This window comes from Ammodytes marinus (genome assembly GCF_949987685.1).
Source record: "Ammodytes marinus genome assembly, chromosome: 11".
NCBI classification, from domain to species: domain Eukaryota; kingdom Metazoa; phylum Chordata; class Actinopteri; order Uranoscopiformes; family Ammodytidae; genus Ammodytes; species Ammodytes marinus.
In genome coordinates this window covers 21,953,526-21,974,729 of record NC_137215.1, presented here as the reverse complement: position 1 = coordinate 21,974,729, position 21,204 = coordinate 21,953,526, and the positions used below count along the sequence as shown (strand labels likewise).

Genomic DNA, 21,204 nt, shown 5'->3' with positions numbered 1-21,204 from the left:
GCAGCTCAAATCTCTACAGGAAAGCATTTAGTTATACAGTAATCTAGTGGCCAACTGAACACCTACTTCAGTTTGAGACAGAGCGGCTCCAAGAGTGTGATGCAAGCCTGGTTGCAGAGTAGATGAGGTCACTAATGTTAGATCTGTGTGTGTCTCTGGCAAGAGATATATCATCCAAAGATAACATACAATACAAAAAGGAGCCCGTTTTGTGATAAATGAGGTTGAGCATGAACGGTGAATGGGATATTATGTCAGGATTACGCATTTGTCAAGACCTCTCGGCCCAACATGGACATTTGACCCAAACAGACAAATACGGCCACCGTGTCCCATTTGTGGTCCCCCTCGCAGTATGTTATTCAGTTGGTTGTCACCCAGGACAAGCCTGAACTCAGAGGAGGAGTTATACAAAGAGGCCTAGTGTGACACAGAGCCAAGCAGACCTAACCTAGGCTGGCCCGGGCCAGCACTCTGACCCAGGGTCACATTCAACCACTCTTAGCCAAAAACCAATAAACAGAGGCCCTGATCCCTACATCCGCACTCTCTCTCTCAAACATACAGCTCTCACAATACAGCCCCTCTATCGTCCCAAAGCTGCAGAAACGCATACATTCTGCCCAGACAAGGGGGCATTGCATGGGGGGCCTCTAGGACGCTGACGGACACACGTAAACAGTACAGCTCACACAAACACACATGCAGCTAGACAAATAGCGCAAACAGCCAAGCAGGCCGGACAGACGAACTGGCCACTGAAAGACGTGTCCAAACAAGACAAGTCTGAAAAACAGTGGCCCACACAGAAACACACTTTCACCAGTGTCTGTGAAAATACGGACATATAGATGTGTGTGTGTGTGTGTTGAGGTCTGTGTGCTGAGTGACCTAAACATGTCTGAGGTCCTGCGTTTGGGGAGATTTACGCTAACTGCTGCTGTTTAAACACCCGGGGCCCACCGAGGCCTTTTCACCCTTCTCAACACATTACCACAGGACAACCTTTAAATAAAGCATCCAGGCTGGTAAGTCTCCCCCTTGGGCCCCTAGACAATCCCCTCCACCCCCCCCCCACTCTGTCCCAGCTCTCTCTCTCTCGCCTGGCTATGCGTCACGGCTCCACAGATGACAGGTTAATGAGGAGAAAATATTTTTACAGGATCACATTTCGACGGAGCCCTGAGAACCAATGGCAGCGCTTTTTTATTGGCATCAGCTCACAGACTGGGCACTTTTATCTCTTTATCTCCTCTGGTCTTTATGGGGCAGGCGAGCTGTTACGCCTGTCTGACACAGACCACAGCTTACTGACTTGTAGTCAGAGCCGTAGTAGCCGCTAATCTCGCTCTTAAAACCCCGCCTCAAACCTCTAACTTGCGAGACCAAAACCCAAGGCCCCTCCACCCACACACTGGATAAACGTCTTACTGCATTTAGGAGGCGAGCTCATTCCCTCCAATGTTATCAAAGATCTGAATGCGTTCCCTCGCCAAAAAATAAACTGGGCGTTTCAGACAAAGTGGCGCAGCTGCAGCGAGTTTGAAAATAAATAGTGGTGAAGTTAATGGCAAGGCAAACACCTCAAGCTGGCAGCTCAAGAGCTCTGCATCTGCTCAGCATGACACCATCTCCAAACTCTCACTTTTGCCCTCGTGACCTTCACACCTTCCCCTAGCTTCCACCCACCCAAACCCCCCCTCACCTCCAACTCCATCCCTTCCACACACAGTACGACTGAATCGTCTGACCTGACCTCTTGAACTGTGCTCCTTCAAGACCCTCACCCTGTCAGCACTCCTCCTAGGGGGTGCCAAGCTGTGCCTGCACTCAGACCGCACTGTGGAGCCTGTTAATGATTTGTTAAAAACACAACCGTGGCAGGACACACACACACAAGAGATGATGAGGCATAAAAAAGAAGAGAAAATTATCAAAAACTTTAAACAAATGTTTCTGCTGAGAGGTGCACTGTTGGTGGTCTCTGTCGAGCTAAATCAAACTAAACAGTTTCTGTCAGAGGGGTTCCAATTTAATACAGGGGAGGGGGGTTGAGGGGGGGAGTTGGAAGGCAGCTAAAGGGGTGCTTAATTCACAGAGAGGGTGAAATGGACCCGGTTGCGTTTGATCTTATTTGGATGGGCACAGGTTTTGTAACACGAGGATTGTTGTAAGGTAATGCTACTGGCAAAGTAGAAAAAAATACCGTCTAAAAAAACAACTGAATGCTTCATCAGTGGAAGAGAAACCAGAGCAAAAAAAATAAGAAAGAAAAGGACTAAAATAAATAAAACTATAACAGTAAACACATGAGAAAGGCCAACAAGTACAACATGGAACAGTGAGCTAACCGGAGTAACCTTATCCAACCTCTGTCTCTGAGCCATTGTGTCTTAGTACATATCTTGGCGAACAGATATGACAGTTGGAGAAACAGGATCCTGACCTGACCACTGCAAAAAATACCTATCACTCCGGCCTGCTGCTAGCCCTAGTAATAACAACTGACAAAATGAACAAAATGTGATGCCACGTTTTGTTTTGTTTTATCTCCAAATGAAATCAGTAGAAAGTTTGTTCAGTCCCAGTCCGATCCCTCTCTCTATCAATCTTTCATCCCGACCAGCATGGTGGCTGCTTTCTGCAAAACATTTGCTGAAAGAAGAACGGAAACAAAAAAAATAAGAGGGAAGGAAAATAAGAAGGGCTGGCTGTACTGTGCCCGGACCTGTAGGACCTGTGAGGCGTAAACCCACAGTTCCACACCAACAGAGCTGTTCACTCCAAACCCTTTTTCAATACAACTCATCAGAAGCTATCAAAAGGGGCTATAAAGCGTACGCTAAGAGCAAAACGTAAACAAAAACACCTAAGCAGAACAAAATGCGAAATAATAATAATAAAAAAAATGAAGTGTACTGTAGCATGGTATTCAGGGATAGAGGCCTCAGTGGGAAAACCACCACCTCGAGATGCCTCAAACACTTACTCCTAATCTGCCCACATGTACAATAAATGACACGCAGAATGTGAGGTCACACAGGTACACGTAACATACTGACTTGAGTGGGGCCCTCGAGTGAAAATAACACGCATGCAGAGTCCTGATAGCTGTGGCTACGAGAGTTTTAGCGTGCCATAACCTGCAACTGCATGTGTACCCGGGGGAGGAGGCATACCGTTTGAAGCAGAGATTATGTACATTAATATACACTGCGGCTCTTTGTTGGCAATGTCCTTATTCAGAAAGATCAGAAAACTTTTATTTATTTATTTTTTGTGGGGCCCAACTATTCAGAATTGAATTGATGAAACTGAAATTAAATCCATAATGAGAGAGCTTTGATATTGAACACTACTAAACCTATTAAAAAAACATAACCATGCATAGGTGTGTATCTGCTTTTCCTGAGAAAATATATAGGGTTCTGTACACTACATTCCTGAGCTGGGAGGCACCTAGTCATTTCTAACTGATTGAGTTCACACAGCAGGGTACAGAAAAAGCCTGCAGGCACACAATGATTAAGGCAAACATTAGCATAGCAGCACTGACTGATTGAAACCAACATATATGTCTTTCATCACTCACATCCTCAACCGTATTCTTCCAAATAGTGGCTGACACCTGGATGGATTCATTTCAGGTCCACTGACATTCAAAAGCTTTGTGGACATGTGTAAAGAACTGCTGGCTGTTGCTAGAGAACTGACCGGCTTCTCTCTGTCGGTGTTTGTTGTATTTGTGTGCTAAGGAGGAGTTGGGTTTTGAAAGGGAACGGAGGTGCAGCTGCCGCAAAAGGGTTCTTTAAAAGTCAGTGAAGAACCGCCGGGGAAAACGAATAACGCTTTTCATCTTGCCTTCTTTTTCTCGTTTCTGGCACACATTTTGTCACTCCTTTTTCTTCTCTCCATCTGTCCTCTTCCTCCTCCTTTCACTCAGTTTGTGTTCAGCCCTTCTTTCTTCCTCCTCTCTGTGGAAAATGTAATGGTTTCCTGGGCTCAGAGCGAGACATTCTTTCACAGTGAACAATAATAACAAGAGTAAGAGCCACTTCATGCAACTCTCTCTCTCTCTCTCTCTCTCTCTCTCTCACTGCCTCACCTACTGGGTACGACTGGGTTTTCTGTCTGTGTGTATTCAGTGCGTGCCTCTGTGCATGACACACTCGAAGAAGTGCTTGATCAGTTCAGACCAGGTACTGCAGAGTGGTGAAGCCAAGTGGGTGACCGCCTCGATTGTTATCATCAAAGTCTGCTTATGCAGTACTTTGAAATAACTATGGACATGGACAAGAGCTCAAGCGTACACACACTGCTGCAAAGAAATGGAAAAACACTACGACGTGCCATGGATCTTTTACCTCCAAGTTCTGTCCAAAATCAAATGAAAAGCTAATAAAACTTGGGAGCTTGTTTGTCGACATTTCATCCTCACAAATAACAAATATACTGTATTGCATTTCAGGCTAATATCAACTAGCCATAATATTTAGCCCTCCAAGCCACAGGGTCTCGGTTACTCAGTTACGGTTAATTCAGATGACTTTCAGCTACACATGAGAGGCAATGGGAGAGAAAAAATAGAGGAGCATAAGGGCCAGGAGTCAGGACCTTTGGTCTCATTTAGCCTCCAACTGCTCCACCTTCTGCTCTCTGCAGCTCCACATCAGAAGGCCAGAGGAGCAGGGCCAGCAGCCAGGGGCAGGATGTCACGTCTAACCCAACCCACCAGCCAAAGCAGCAAGGCTCTGTGGGACGCTGCGGCCCCAGCTTGGAAAACAAAGGAGAGGGTCTGACACTGGCCAGGCAGCCCCCTGTTCCTGGCTGGACCCCAAGTCTTTCTAGGACTCTTTATAAGGCTGCTCTACAGAACCATGTCCAAGCATTGGCACTGCTACCATGTTTTGAAACCCATCAACACATGGAGCTGTTCCCCAGTGCATACAGCGATGTGACCTGGCTGAAAGGGCTTTCCTCCAAACGCAGATCTCAAGAATACTCAGATAAGAGAGTTGGTCCACCCCTTTGACTATTAGCCTTACACAGTCAAATCCTTAACAGCAGGAGGGTACGAGGGGGACAAAAGAACAGCTCAGGTAGAGGCTTAACAAAGTGTTAACTTACTACTACTTTTAAAAAACTCCCCAGTATGTCTATGAGCCCTTCACAATACTGCTGGAGTCAGTTACATAAACAATGCAAAAAGCAACGCAATTGATCCTCAGGGAGCGAGAGTACCGTAGGAACAATTGTGCAAAGTTCCACAGAGGGGAAACTGGTTTTAGATGGATAGATGTATTGAGAAGCATCCCTCTCAGCATTTTAAGATGAGAAGTTTTTACTGAAATGTAGGCCACCACATTAATGTAGACGAATAATGTAGATGAATTACAACGGTAGGTCTCTAGTTAAAACCTTGCACACATAGTGTTTACGGATTGTTCTCTGAAACGTTTCAGTCCAAATGTATCTTAAACGATCTTAAATCAATTTTAAAAGTGTGAGTGGCTACTCCACACCCTGACTGACCACACACACACACACACACAATGTACTGACTTGGTTCAGGGAAATAATATTGAGTGGTAGTTGGCAGTTAGGCCCTCAATGATTTTCCTGAGTGAAGTATGTTCAGTGGTGTGGTGGCGTTTACAAGCTGACAACCATACATCAGCCCTTTTGATATTTTCTTTATATTATTGGAGCACTTTCATATTTATCCAATTGTATTAATCTTACCAAAGAGCTCAGATTTGGGGTGTGAAAAGCGCACCTCCTCAACACTTATTTTAAAGGCATTAGTGTGAACGTGGTCTCAGAAAGGAATGGGTACAGAGAGTTATCTTAACAAGTGGAAAGGAGGTGGGTAAAACGGTGAGAGGGAGTGGTGTTCAAGGGGCTTGAGTGGAGTCCAGTGGGGTTCAAGTGCTGGTGTTTTGGTCTTTAGTGAGACGAGCAGCAGGACTGCTATCCAGAATTCAGCAAACCTCCACATCACAATAACGGTGGAGTTTAGGGGGGGGGTCCCCATCTTAGCGAACAATTCCACAGTATGTCTGTGCATTAATGAACTACTTTGGCTCATATGCAAATCAGACGATGGCAGCGAGACGCACCGCATGCGCTGAGAGTGTGTTTGAGCGCCGGTTGTTGTTTTCTGTGGGAGTGCGAGAGCCCAAAGGTGGGAACTAGGCAACCTTCTCACCCTTGTCCTGTGTTCCTCCACAAGGGTAAAATAGGAAGAAGTGGGGAGCGTTGTGAACAAGACGCTGCAATGGCAAACACACAAGAACAGATATGGGGGGTTGGGGGAGTAAAATGCCACTGCAGGAGGGGGTTGGGTGCTGTGGTAACGGCGTTCTCATACAAACGGCGTGATCAAGATTCAACCCACAGACACATTAACAGAGCAAATACACTCACACGCATTCCATACAAAAGTGTCCCAAACTGAGAAAATGGGCAAAGCACAATGAAGACCACCACAAAACAAGATGTAAAGGAATAAAAAGGTGTGGCACTTTGCCATAATCCCCAACAAGACATCAGTCTCCCATGGTCAAGAGCGAGCTCTGGGAACATCTAAATGAAATGACTGATGAGAGAAATACAGGACTTAGAAGAGGAATGGGAGAATGAATGGACGAATGGTAAACCTTGGCTTAACTAATGGATTAGGAAAAGGCCCGCCATTCTCCTGAAGCTATAGACTTCAGTAACTGTGTTTTGAAAAGTGCTATATAAATAAAAGTGTATTATTATTATTATTATTATAGATCTTAAAGTGTTATTTGATGTGAATGTGAGCATGTTTGTGTGTAGTGGCTCCTGTGGGCAGGTATATGCTGACACTCCTTTTATTTTGTTTAAATGTTTTCACAGTACATGAACTGCAATATGCATACATACGTGAATCTGTGCAACACACTTCTTGCTTCCCGAGTTGCAGTTGCCGTCACCAGTGTGACCCCTCTCTCAACCTTTAATGTCTTCAGCAGCCTTGTCCTCTCCTCTTTGCCTCTCTCCTCTTATTACCTCCCTGTTTTTCGTTCCAGTCCAATTCTTTACTGGTAATCACTCTCATCAAATTACTTACATTTCTCATCATTTTTATCCCCTTAAGTTGAGGTTTCCACGGTTAAGAAAATCAGCTGTTTGAGGTTAATAACTTTTCCATGTGCGTTTGAGTATGTATCACTTTTGAATGTTTATATTGTCTTGATAGCAAGAAAGGATTTCTGAGCAAGCATTCATGGTCTACCTTTGGATTGGTAAACGTAATGTATCTTTAAGGTAATACAACTTTTGTTAACTGGCACACTTAATCTATTCAATTGTAATCTAGTTCCTCCTTAAAAGTATACCTAAATATGTGTCACAAGGCTCAATGGCAAGATTCCAAACTTTTATACATGAATAAGTAAAGGTTTAACTTGATAACAGTCCCGGAAAACATGTGGAAATTAGAGTGAAAAGCACATAGGTAGGCCCCTGTTGAGTTGTTGAGGCCTTTGCACCTACAATAACAAAAGTAGAAGAGGAAAAGAGGGGAGCTAGTCTTCCTCTTTCTTTATAGGCAGGCAGTTTAGGTCATTTAATGCCTATCAGAAAGAAAAATTACATTATGCAACAGTATTTATTAAGAAAAAAACTGGCCTCACATGCCCTGATAGGTAAGGACCATTTCAGGTAGGTAGGGGACACTTCAATAGAAAGAGATTTTTAAATAGGGGGAGAGGCAAATGAACACATTTTTCTTGAAATGGACACTGCCACATCTTCTTGATGCGTCCATAAATCAGGTGAACTTTAACTGCTGTATGGTCTGTCCTCCACACATGATAACTGTACAGTACAGGACAGATACCTTCTCTCATGTACAGAGGGATGATAGTGTGGAAGCGAAGCTCAGTGTGAAACATTAGATCTCCAAGCAGAGAGAGCAGAAACATTTGTCTCCTGCAAAATGGGGTCGTACATCAAAGTTTTGGTAATATATCATTGTGGCATTTTGGGAAGTAGGGCAAAAACTTCACAGTATAAATAGAATAGTATATGAACAAAGTATGGACAAGTTACTATCTATTAAATTAAATTACAGAAAAACACACATTTGTGTAACACAGTGTTAGAATCAGGTGACTCACGTATCCTAAAGACAGCAAGAGTAAAGGAAACGAGCCAGCAGTGTATAACTTCAAAATAAATGTGTACATGGTGTATGCGATACTGCTGTTACACAGTCAGGTATGTTTCAGTCACACTTAGACCATCTAGTGACGCTGTCCTTGCGCTGCTGCCAACGGATTGAAATATTTGAATGTTATACTATCATAATATCTTGTCAATTGCTTAAGGTGATGCGGAAATCAATTTCAACTTCGAAATCAGTTTTTGTCTTTTTCCCTCAAAGTACAATCGTGTATGTCTATAATTCAGTTGAATCATTTTGACATTTGGTTGTTAGTGACAACATAGAAGTCATTGGGGCTTTTCATGAGGGGATGATGTTTATATATAATGGTGGAAATCAAACGAAAGCATACCTTATACCGCATCTTGGGACAGGAGTGAATGTAAAAGCCCAGGTAGTAGAAGGACAGCTTGGGGGACTGTTTCTGCAGCTGCCTGGTGAAAGCAATCTCCCTGTAGCAGGAAACAAAGAGGTACTGTCAGAAAGTACTCAGTACTCTAGTAAAGAGAGATTATGAATTATACATTAATAATAATACAATTCCCTGAAAAATGTGTCATATAAAACAACTAACTTAACTTTTTGTTTGCCTAACAGGTTACCATATTAAGAAAATAAAGTTGGTCCTAGCAGCTGTGACTAGAGCAGTGCCTAAGCGGAGGAAGTAAACAGCCCCACTCAATAAGGCAGCTTTTCTTGGTCTCATTTCATTACACAAAAACAACTGCCTTCTCTCTGTCGGGCATTGAGCCCCTCCGGCAGAAAAGAAGGTGGCTGGAAAAAGAGGGATAGAGCGTGTAAAATAAAGATTTAGAACTTGGAAGATTTATACAGCTTCTTCAAATACAGTAAATGTCCTGCCCGCTTTATTTTTCCCCAATAGTTTCTTCCTTAATTGCATCCTTCTTTCTAAAAGCCTATTTTCCCCCCTTTCTCTCTGCCGTTTCCTTCACTATTCCATAACTAAATTCCAGCTCCTCTTTTCTTTGGCCTTTTTGTTTCACTCTTCCTTCCACCCTTCGCTTAAATGGAAGGGGGGAGAGAAATCCCTTTCTTACAATACTTAAGAGAGAGAGAGAGAGAAAGAGGCCTTAAAATAAAATAGATGCACTGCAAAATAAGACATGGGACAAAGCCGTGAGGGGGAGAGAAAGGGGAGAGGGAGAGCAGGAGGAGAATATAAAAGAGGAGGGGTCAGGGAAGAGAAAGGCTTGGAGAAGAGAGGCAGCTAGAGCGAGGTGCTAGGAGGTCACCCGCTTGCTGCCAGGTTCCTGGGTTCCCATCCCCAAACCACAAAAGCCGCCCGGCAAAGCCTGAATTGGGGGAGGGGGGTCAAGAGAGGCGAGGGGGGCCCATTCACAAAAAACCCTGAGCCCCCCCAACCCCATCCCCACTCCCTTCACTTGAGGCCTTCACACCCCCAACCTCCATGGCAGCAGCTTGAGTCCGCCATTATCCCCTCTTCAGCCATCTGACACTCCAGCACAAGCCAATTATCAAGGCCTCTGCTCCTGCACAGCTTCCCTTCATACTGATGTGCACACACACACACACACACACACACACACACACACACACACACACACACACACACACACACACACACACACACACACACACACACACACACACACACACACACACACACACACACACACACACACACACACACACACACACACACACACACACACACACACACACACACACACACACACACACACACACACACACACACACACACACACACACACACACACACACACACGGGACCATAATAGTGCATACCACAAGGTGCTTACTGCAGCCTTTGTAATATGTCATTACCAAACACTACAATAGTTGATTAGACGGATACAAAAATGCAGAGTGAGTTCCTATACTAGTGATGTGAAGTACACATATGCAAACTGGGTATATTAAGCTGTAACCAGACAGCACATGTATGTGCTGTATTTAAAAACTAGAGGATCTTGGGGCTCCCCGGCGGCTCACTGGATAGATTGCATACCACTAAAGGCATTGTCTACTCCAGCCTGGCCCCTTTGCTGCATGTCTTCCCCCTTTCTACCCAATTTCCTCTCTGTCTCTATGTATACTGTCTAATAAAGCATGAAAAATGCCACACACAAAAAAAAAAATCTTAACAACTAAGGATGTCTGGAGCCGGTATGCATCCAGGGCCTCTTTGATTGATCCGTTTTTTTTCTGTGTAAGAGGCTCATCCAATTTCCAGTCAGTCATTTGTTTGCTCCGGCACAGCAGCTGTCAAAAATGCTCCCTACGGGATACTTTTCAAAATTTGAACTGTAAAAAAAAAAAGTAGTGAGGGAGATAAAAGGCCAGTGAACCAAACCAATACAAAATAAACAAACAGCAGCCAGCAGTTTTTTTATCAATAATGTGAGAGCATGCTGCAGCGAGCACGCCATGTGTCCGTGCAATCCTTTTGGATAAAATAAAGCGTTCCATTATACTTAGGTGGAACAATACTCAAAATTGTGACATTGAACTTCAACTACATGCTTTTCCTTTAAAATGAACACTATTGCTATTTTTAATGATGCAAAATATTATAGAAAATATATAAAAGTTTTACTTATTTTAATATAGGCTTACTGTAGGCTACATGTGCAATCTGCCTGTTTATTATGTATGCAAAAAAACTGCTGCATCAGGAAAGAGGGAATATTCAAGGACTTGGATCAGGATCAGGAGCAACACAACATAATCAGCACAGCTCCCATAAGAAAGTGATCCAGGTTGGACACCAGCTGTGTCTCCTACACAGAGAGCCTCAGGCACCTCATTATGTGCCTCTTTACTTCTACTCCTCCTCCTCGCTCTGTGCTCAGGGCCCGTGGCAAAGAGAGCTCCACTAGAAGCAAGACATTTCTCAACACCACCCTCTTCTGTTTAGACTGCTGAATAACACGTACACACACACACACACACACACACACACACACGCACACACGCACACACTGATGCACATGATGCCAAAATAAGCACAGTGCTCTACTTGTTTTCGTACTTGTGCAACGCCTACACATTTAACCACAACATAATCCAAACTCTACACCTGTTTTCCTGGATGATGACCGGGCAAATATGTTCAACAAATTGGGGATTCCACCTACGTTAAGTAAATGTGTAAAATAACAACTTTTCCCTGTCTTGCCATAACCTTTCCATGAATTCTTTTTTTGTTACCACGTAAAAGAGAAGTGGACATACTTTACATGTAATCCCTACATGATATCTATTTTTTTTTTAATGCTTTTTTTAGGGGAGTGCTTGTTGAATGGCCCAATTTGGCTAGCTGTAAAGCGTGTGTGTGTGCGTGGGGATGTATGTTTGTTCATAAATTCTGTACTGTATAGAGACAGCCGGGCCAAGCAGACGAGGGAGTGCCGAGACCTGATCAAAGGGCCTGGGCTCTGGTGTCTGTAAACAGGCGGGAGGGTTTTTAGTCCCGCTGGCTCCCTTCACCAAGGCCTCCTCCACACACCGAGCGCTCTGTGTTACTCTTGGAGTCAGACTCTTACAATAATAAGTGATGGAGTACTGTGGGCTTATGATGGCCGGGGTGTTCCCTCCATATGAGCAGAGCCTGTCTCTAACCCACTGCAGGTACGACTTAGCGATGCGATCACACACGCACACAAACGTGAATGAACGCTCGCAAACCCACACACTCACTTACACCTGTAGACACCAACTTTTGAAGCGGGGATCTACCACATCTGTGCAGAAAAATATTTGAAAAAGCCCTTCTCACATGATTGGATTACATTTTTACAGGAAACGGCAGAGATGTGCGCCTGTAGCGTATGTGTGCCTTCTCCCGTTTCATCTTGGCAGAGGGAACTGTCGTCAGCTGAACCGCAAAAACGGAGCGCTGCCTCAACCAATCGAGTGAGAAGAAAGAGGTATTTTTCCCCCCCCAACCTACGGTATTATGGCACTTATAGTATACAGTTCTAAGGAAAGATAATAAAAAAAAATTGGGAGGAGCTGAAAAGATCAAGAGTCAGGGGGAGCGGGGAGGTTAAGAGGAGGGCGAATGTGAGGGAGAATGGAAAGGGAGAACAAAGAAGGGGAATGGTCACCAACAAGAAGCACAGCAGTTCCTCTCTTGAAAGGAGCTACATGTTGCACTCAACAAATCCTATCCTATTCTTAGGGTATAATTACTGTAAATAATCTGGATTTCGCTAAAGCTTTACTGGAAGGTCACTGAAATTCCTTTTTTTAAAAAGCAATCAGCACAAATTGCAGTATCCTCTTTGTGACAGAAAGCAACAAAGGTATGGTCCGTATTTCATGAAACATAAGCCCTGACACCCTCCCTGGTATGCCATAGGCCAGGGGGGGGGGGGGGGCTTCCAATCATCTCCAAAATGTTTTTTACGATGATTTTACCAAGGCTTTGAAAGACCACAGACATTAGGAGGGATGACGTGGCTGCTGCTCTAAAAGTCTCCTGGCAAAACTACCAACCTGAGAGCAGAGTAGGAGCCCAGAGACAGAGAGGCAAAGTCTGGGTGGTAGTACAGGTAGACGGAGGACACGCATGTGGGCAGGATATCGATCACCCCCACCGCCACCATGCGCCCGTCCAGCCAATACTGCTGGTGGAAGGAACCGTAGCCCACCTCGGGCCCATCTGGAGAATATTCAGCCTGGAGGAGGAGGAGAGAGAGAGGTAAAAGGGAGAGGAACAGTATAAGAGAAAAGGTGGCCACTGGTCAAAACAATAGTTAATACTCGTGTGCGCAATATAGTTTGTGTGTAAAAAAAATATATAACCCGCAGTGGAATGAGACTGTGGTATTTTTATAAGACTGTTTTATGCTTTTCTTGCGCAGATCTACTTTCTCGTTCTTGCACGCTGACACACACACACACACACACACACACACACACACACACACACACACACACACACACACACACACACACACACACACACACACACACACACACACACACACACACACACACACACACACACACACACACACACACACACACACACACACACACACACACACACACACACACACACGTATGGTGGTGTATTATAACCCAGGCATTTCCCTGCCAGGCCTCACGCATTATGTGTGGGGGTGTACAGTAGCCTCAAGTTTGGCCTGCTAATGGCTCCCAAATGTGGAACTAGAGCAGGAGCAGGCTGGATTTTTTTTTCTTCTTTTTTGGGGTGGGGTGGGGTGGGGTGGGGTTGGGGGGGATTGGCTAGAGAAACACTCCAGGAGAGGGCTTTTTAATAAAAAGACCCTGCATGAGACAAAAATCCATTTCACCAGGCGGTGGTGGAGTGTTGCCAAGCTTTCTCCTATATGTCTGTGTCGGCTCTCTCCATGTGGCATGAAAGAATGTGGGTGTAGGTGTGCACCCACTTGCTTGAGCCTATACTGTTAATGAAACAGTTATAAGTGTTTGACACACATAGGGATCCACATGCTGGGTTTTTCAATCAAGTCACTTGACTGCTGTTCTCACAGAGCCTTAAGACTAGAGGCTTGGGGTCAGAGTTAAAAGTCATAATAAGCCAGGGTATTTGGTTTGTGTGTTCGCGCGTGCGTGCGTGCGTATCTCTCGCTCTCCCTTTCTTCAGTGCACGGGGGTAACCCTATCCTTCTCCTTCGCCAACATTCATCTGGTCCGAGTTACATAGCGCAGACGCTGCTAGTTATCACAACACTGAGAGAGCTAGCTTGGCTAATCCATCGCACCACTGGGCCCACACTCTGACCAAATAGAAGCGAGGCACATACAAATACACACACATTCCCTGCAGCTCTGAGACCCCCAGAGGGCTGCACATCACCAATGGGGTGACTGTGTGCCACATTCCTCCCCTAGCACCATCTAAGGTTTTCATAAGTAGCGCTGGTAGTAAAAATAAAGTTAGATCCCTGTAGCTTGGGCCCCTCGGATACTCTGGTATGATTACCTGTCTGACACAATGTACAACAGAGTCCATTTATCTTTGTGTGTGTGGGAGGAAAAGAGATGACTTAAATGTCTAAATTCTGCTCAACATCAGAGGACATATGATACGAGATAGAGTTGATGTGGGTTTGCTACACATTAGCTGCAACCGACTGTGAGTCAGGCATAACAGAGGGAAGAATTAAGAAATAAAATGAACAGTTCTTTGGAGCTAGAGGGGGGGGGGCATTGAAGGGTGACGGGCACCACATCTGGAGCAAGCAATGCACTCTATGAAGGTGCGTGTGTGTCTGAGGCTGGTTGAACTGTCCGCCTGTATAAGCAGGCCGCCAGTTTTTTTCTTTCTTGGCAGCAGCTCCCCCAGAAACACTGCCGGCTTTGTCAGAGGCCCCTCTGTGTCATTTTTAAAGTTGTTAAGTAAAAAGGCGAGAGCGCTAAGTAATCGGCGAGTGCAAAAGAGAGGGTTTTGGAGATTTATCTTACCCCACCTCGAGTGTACGTGCCGGAGCACAATTATAGTGAATGTGAATGCCAGCGCAATAGAGGTAATGGCTGTCTGAGTTTGGGTGTTTGTTTATAAGTCCACACCGTGTTCAAGGCCGATCTTGTCTTGACTGACCTGTGCGTCACCTCAAACGACAGCCTAATGGTTGTGTCCTTGCCACTGTGACAACAATCTAAACATTCTCTGGAAGACTTCAAACCACCCCAAAGCGTGCCCCACAGCCCCAAATCACTCTCATATGGCCTTAGATACAGGGCCATGTGAGCACTGTGCTCAGGGTTGACTGCAGGTTGGATCTTACATGCTTAGAGAGACATTTGAATGGACTTTTACTATGACATTTATTAAAGTTACTTATTCCAGTAAATACCCTCCAAATATAAGCCTGGTGTGCCACAAATGATGATGAAAGAAACACTCAACATTGATGCTACTTGTCTCTTTTTAGTTCTGTAGAGACTATCAAATATTTGGCAGAATGAGAAAATCATTATATGTAAAAAATAAAAAGTGTGTGGCCAACAGGATCTAACTAAAGGAAGGTTAAATGTACAAGGATACATCACATTCTGCAGTTAACTGATGCATTTTCCTTCATGTTTCACACCCTGACCAAAATACATCTTTTGTTTTTATCATTTTTGTACTTTTCTTTATTTTCTTGTATTTGGTTTATTGTGTATTTATTTATGAGAGTTTTTATGTAATTAGTCAACATTACTTTAATGCAATACCAAAACGTTTGGTTTGTTATTTAAATTGACATGACATGATTCCTGCTCATTTCTGTGCACAATATTAATCTATTTTTGAGTCGAAACAGTGTTTACCATGTCCATGTTGCCACTTGTTTTTTCTTCTCAAACTCAACTCTGAAAATCTGTAGCACCTGTAGCATAATGCGTAAGACATACTGTAGCAATGTTGTGATTCTAGCACTGATCAATAGATGTCAAACTTAACACATTTTAAACTCTCTCTTCTTTCTCTAAAAAAAAATCAAGGGCACACAAACGCAATGATAAGTCCTGCAAGAAAGCTGGACGCACCTATTGTCAAGTCAATTTTATCTTACAACTTAACTCATTTACAGAATGTTCAGTTGTTTAACAGTACATACAGCCAGTAGAGGTCTCTGTTTTTTTGCTTACAGCTGGGGCATGTACAGTGGGATCCGTGTGTTCACTAGTAAGGTATTTAAGCTGATGCATCCCCTGCTGATGTGATCCGCTTCCTTACATCTCTTCCTCTCAGGAAGGGAAAGGAAGACAAAAAGTGTGGCCATAAAAAACTTGGAGGCTAATTGGCCAACACCCCTGTTAATGACTGTTTGCCCCTTGGTTAAACACATTAGGAGGCTGTAAAGAGAAAGAAATAGAAACAGAATGAGTGTATGAACCCCACCCAGCCCATAAATCCTAGAGTTCTTCCACCACATGCTACTTAGACCTGACTAAGGTCAAGTACAGTGACAAGCACCTGCACGACTGCTGCACAATAGGTTGCAGGTACTGATGTTTATCAGACTGTACACATGTGTTTCTGTGGCTGTTTATCTGCAGAAATCTACAAAAAAACAACAACAGAGGAATCGGTGACAGCTGAAGTTAATTACCTCTCAGTTTCAGCACGAATCCTCTGCAATTTTGGTGAAATGGAGCACAGCAACAAACAAACAAGTGGGATAACCTGGGTCTTAATTAGCCACAGTTGGATTTGCGAGTATGCTTTTTGCATACATTAGCATGAATGCAAGTTTCCATGTGAGCTGATAACCCACACAGTATGGAGCGAGGGGTGTGTGTGTGTGTGTGTGTGTGTGTGTGTGTGTGTGTGTGTGTGTGTGTGTGTGTGTGTTTTAATAGCGCTCTGATTGGAGACAGATGGAGGCCAACACGCAGAGGTAGCGCAGAGAGCCACACATATTAACTCTGAAATGGAGAGCATTTGGAGAGACATGGGAGAAGACAGGGAGCGAGATCAGACAAAGAAATAAAAACAAGTTGGGTGAGAGGAGGCCAAACGAATGGAGACCAGAGTGAGAGGAGGGGACAGCGAAGGCAGGAAGATATGTGAGGCAGTTTGCCACAGTGCGTGTGTGTGTATGTGTGCAGAACTGTGTAATTCAGTGTGCCTGGCCGCCAGCCTTGACGAGGTGATAAAAGCTTGTTTCCTATAAACACTAATGATGTTCATTAGTGAAGACCTGAGGGGGCCCACGGGGCAACACACTGTGTGTGACTACGTTGTGTGTGTTACTGTGTCAGCCAGTGTTTGTGTGTGTGCTCCTGGACCTCAATCCCATTAAAGTGGCTGTTACAAGTGCCCATCCTGGGTCTAATTGCTGGTGTAATTGTCCTGACCCAACAGGTCCACTGGTGTTACTGAAGGCTGCTGCTAAGTGCTCAGTGATGCCTGGCAGCATCCACATCTCACTCAGTGACCACAAAGAATACCGTAGCTTAACCGTCAATCCTCTTCCAGAGGCCAACAATATCCTTCATATTGTATGCATCTAAAATGTGATCATTTAATATATTACCAGCAAGATTGTACTAATTAATGCACCAGAAATTGAAATCAAACTTGATTAAACATCTGTCTGCCTAGTCCCAAAGTGATGCACACGTTGCTGCCTAACCAGCCCAAAGTGAAGAGCAGGGGTATGTCCCATTGTGTGAAGGCCAGTGGTTAGGACCGGTCTGCAGGCCTGTCGTACCATGGTCGTAAATGCAATATGGACACCACATTCCAACACTTTACAACCTCTTTCACTTAGGGCTAAATTAAAACCCCTTCAATATGAAACAAAACCCCTTTCTTGAATCCCTTAACCCCCCTCCCTCAATCCAGCTGGAAGGCTCTTGAAGAGAAAGAGAGAGAGAGAGAGAGAGAGAGAGAGAGAGAGAGAGAGAGAGAGAGAGAGAGAGAGCAAAGGTGGTTGTGTAGGTTTGTGCAGGACGAAGGGAACCAGTGTACATTCATCCCCTTTAGAGATTGTGTTGATGAAGAACTAGACATTAGTCAAATCGTTATCATCGACTCCATGACAGTAATTTCAACAGGAAGACCTTCTCTTGGTCGGGGCAAGTCATTACAGGTAACACATATGGATGAATAGACATTTAAAAGTGCTTTTATTAACCTGTCAGCGAGCCAAAGGAAATACATACCTCTAGTGGTGAATCACAGAGAAATCTCCGGAACTGTGGAGGGAGGCAGGGAGGTGGGGGGGGGGGGGGGGGGTGAACAGAGAGAAAAACAGTTAGTTCTTGGGTCACCAGCTCTTTTGAAAAGGCATAAATGAAAACCATACACGTCTCCTATTGCTGTCCTACATAGTTTATCCTCCTTTCTCATTTTCCCCCCTAACTCAGGTGTCACGTATCAAATTCAGCCCCGACCCCTTTTACAAAAAAAAAAAGGGACATTAAAAGGAAGGCTGTATTTACACAAATGAAAACATTTAGCCTATCAACTGAAGGCTCACAGTCCAGGGAGGACATTGTGACAGCTAAAATAATCAGCGTTGCTCTGATGTCAAAATAGCCTATCTGTGAACACATGCTAAAAAACGCACATCAGATATCAATTACTGGGGATACTTTAGGTCTGTGGAAACTTTAAATCTTTCTTCCATTTCTCTTTACTATTTCCTGTGCTCTTCTATTTTATCACCCGGCTTGAGAGCGGAGTGTTTACAGACGAGCTGACCTGCAGGGGCTGGAGGACAAACGTAGCACGCTTCCACGTTTGAGGGGCCAAAGCCGTTCTATAATGTCTATAATGAGAAGCAGCACAGCCACAGTGGAGCAGTGATGGACAGCTTTTGGTTTACTCTTTTTGGTCGATCTCACCCTCTTGCACCACACATCACACAGCTTCAAGTTCATATTTCACAAGAAAAAAAAATGCTACAATCCAGCTGTGTGGTTCATTTGCAGATATGTTTCACTTTGGTTCCACTGTCTAGTGAGAAGAACAGGGATCTAGAATGGCATGGAACGAACCCAAACAAGAGGTTAGAGAGCTTCCAGACAGGACTAAATAAACACTGTGGATATGAGTGATGTAAAATGGCTTATAAAATAGGAGGTTACATAAAGACACTCTTTATTAACCGGTGGCTACCGTTAATAATGTGGGATTTTTCCGCGTTTTCCCTTACTCACACCATGACACCAACTTGGGTTGGACTTATATTGGGTTCTTAAAAGCAATATATTGCATTAAAAAAACGGATTGAGGGCTTTTTTTCCTGGACTAAAGGTTCTTGACAGGCTGGAATATTTAGGATATAAAAGTCTCCATTGAAACATACGTAATGAATGTCTTTAAGGTGGATTAGCAGGTGTTGAAGCAGGTTTTTACTGCGGTTTCACAGACTGACAAGAGCTTCAGCAGCAAAGATGATTTCATAAAAAATTCTGCACCACATTTGGATTGAACCATCCGTGGCTATTGACAGCATATCATTAATAGGATAACAACACATTTCTACTGAAAGGCCATTGTTTGCCTTGTATATTAGAAAACATAATCCCAACTATTTGCATATCTTTCTAAAGAAAAAAAAACAGACAATAAAGATCAATAGACTAACTATAGCTTCTCAGACACGTAATTCATTTCAGTCATGATTGCTGAAAAAACTAGTGTCTAACTGAGTCAGTCAATAAATGAATGAATCCAAGTTGTTCTGAGAAGACATCATTGAGGGAATATCTGTCTTTCCTTCTTAATAAAACCAATTTGTTTTACTGGAAATTCCCACAAGTTGTCAACATGACTCTGTTCGTATACGCGAGTGTGTCAGCTAGTAAGAAGAGGAATGACTGCTGAAGGCATGGTTCACTGTGTGGGACAGCCCTGGCTTAGGTGCAAGTCAAAAATGCCTGCCAGTAGCCTGAACTCATCCAAAAGAGCGTGTGTTTCTCCGTCTGTCCGTCACAGCTGACGTGTGTGTCGGGGACACTAATGCGCTGTTGTCCAACACGGGGGATGATGTTTTGGCAGAGACAGGGCCTAAAGAATGATGCGATGTCATCTGTCATTTCTATTTAACCTTTGCCTGAAACAACAACGTTCACTACCTTCAAAAAACTCGCCCACTTGCGTTGGATTGTCGTCATACAAAAATTATTAAAAAAGGCAGAAAATATTAGTTAAGTTCCAGTCAGAAAAATATGGGACGGTATTAAATATGAGGCTCAAGCAAGAAGACAGCTACTGTACAGAACTCAGGAAGAAAATCAACTAGAAAAAAAACAATGTATTCTAGGAGGTTTCATTAACTATGATTGCTGCAGTTGTGAATACAACAAGATGCAATACACAGCCTTCAATTCTCGACTCAAAGAATCCAGGATGGAGAGCAGTGTAGCGGAGGAGGGGATGAACAGAGCAGCTCCCACACAGAACAAATACTAATGACAGTTCTGATCCTATAACTGCTCTTATCTCTTTTTTACATTCTCCATTTATTTTGTACATGCAAAATCTTGACCTAGTCACTGTAATCTCTTAAAAAACTCTATAATCTCTGAGTTTACATCCATCCCAGGAAGAATATGTGAAACTGTTACACTTTACATTGAGGGTACATGAATGAACATGAATTCATGCCTGACTTCATGCATAAAGTCATTCATATAACTTCATGAACCATCAGTAATACACTAGGATACACAGTATCTAATGAATGATTTAACACAGGAACAATAAATCAATGAATGCATCAGCTAAGGTATTTCAATCATCATAATCGCTGAGCTATTACTTGTGATCATCATGTCTTCTTCATGGGTAAGTCTGAAGTCAGGCATTAATTCATGATGATTCATGTAACCTTTATATAAAGTGTTACCCAGAATTCTACCCCAAAATTGTTTTATTTAAATGTTGTTCTAATTGTAAACACCTGCCAAACAGAGTGCATTTTATATAAAGGTTTTAACGTGCCATGATCGATGTGGAAATTGTTGTGAATATATTGGTTTAGTCGACAATTATCTTTTCCCATGCATAAAAAGGCTTATCAAATTCAGCAATACACTCTGTGAAGCGGTGCCAGGAACATTGCAGTGACTACTGCATTGCCAGTCAACAAATTACCAACAGCAAAGCCTACCAATGTGCAATACTGCTGAGGGCTCCAAATGAAACTTTTGTTTAATACACACACAGCAACTAAATGGTTTACCCACAGAACAACAGCTGCGGTTATTAGATGACATCATTTATAGAGACCAAGCTACGACACTGGCTGCTGCTGTGTGTGTGGAACTGTGAATCCGCCTGGTAGTAAAATGCTCTTTTATTTGATTAGACAAGTAAGTGTGTGGACCTTTATGCAGGGGAGCTTATCAATGTACGCAAATGCACACTTGGATACTTCCTCAGTCCCACCTATATCAGGCCGTCATCAAGGGGGCCGCTGGGTAATCATAGCAAGAGGATTTAGCAGGGCTTTCCACTGCTGTGTCAACCCTGCTTGGCTGGGTGAGGCTCGCTCTCCCGGAGC

At 43.7% G+C, this 21,204-nt stretch overlaps 1 protein-coding gene across 3 annotated transcripts in view; it reads right to left on the bottom strand.

Annotated features, from left to right (window-relative positions):
- ate1 (arginyltransferase 1) overlaps nucleotides 1-21,204 on the bottom strand; it is a 56,082-nt gene that overhangs the window by 14,776 nt on the left and 20,102 nt on the right. For all 3 annotated transcript variants that reach the window (XM_080037092.1, XM_080037093.1, XM_080037094.1), the window contains 3 exons: nucleotides 17,855-17,887; nucleotides 12,701-12,882; nucleotides 8,550-8,649 (listed from right to left, as the gene is read on the bottom strand). In XM_080037092.1, the coding sequence (XP_079893218.1) occupies nucleotides 8,550-8,649; nucleotides 12,701-12,882; nucleotides 17,855-17,887 (315 nt within the window). The remainder of the gene's footprint in view (nucleotides 1-8,549; nucleotides 8,650-12,700; nucleotides 12,883-17,854; nucleotides 17,888-21,204) is intronic.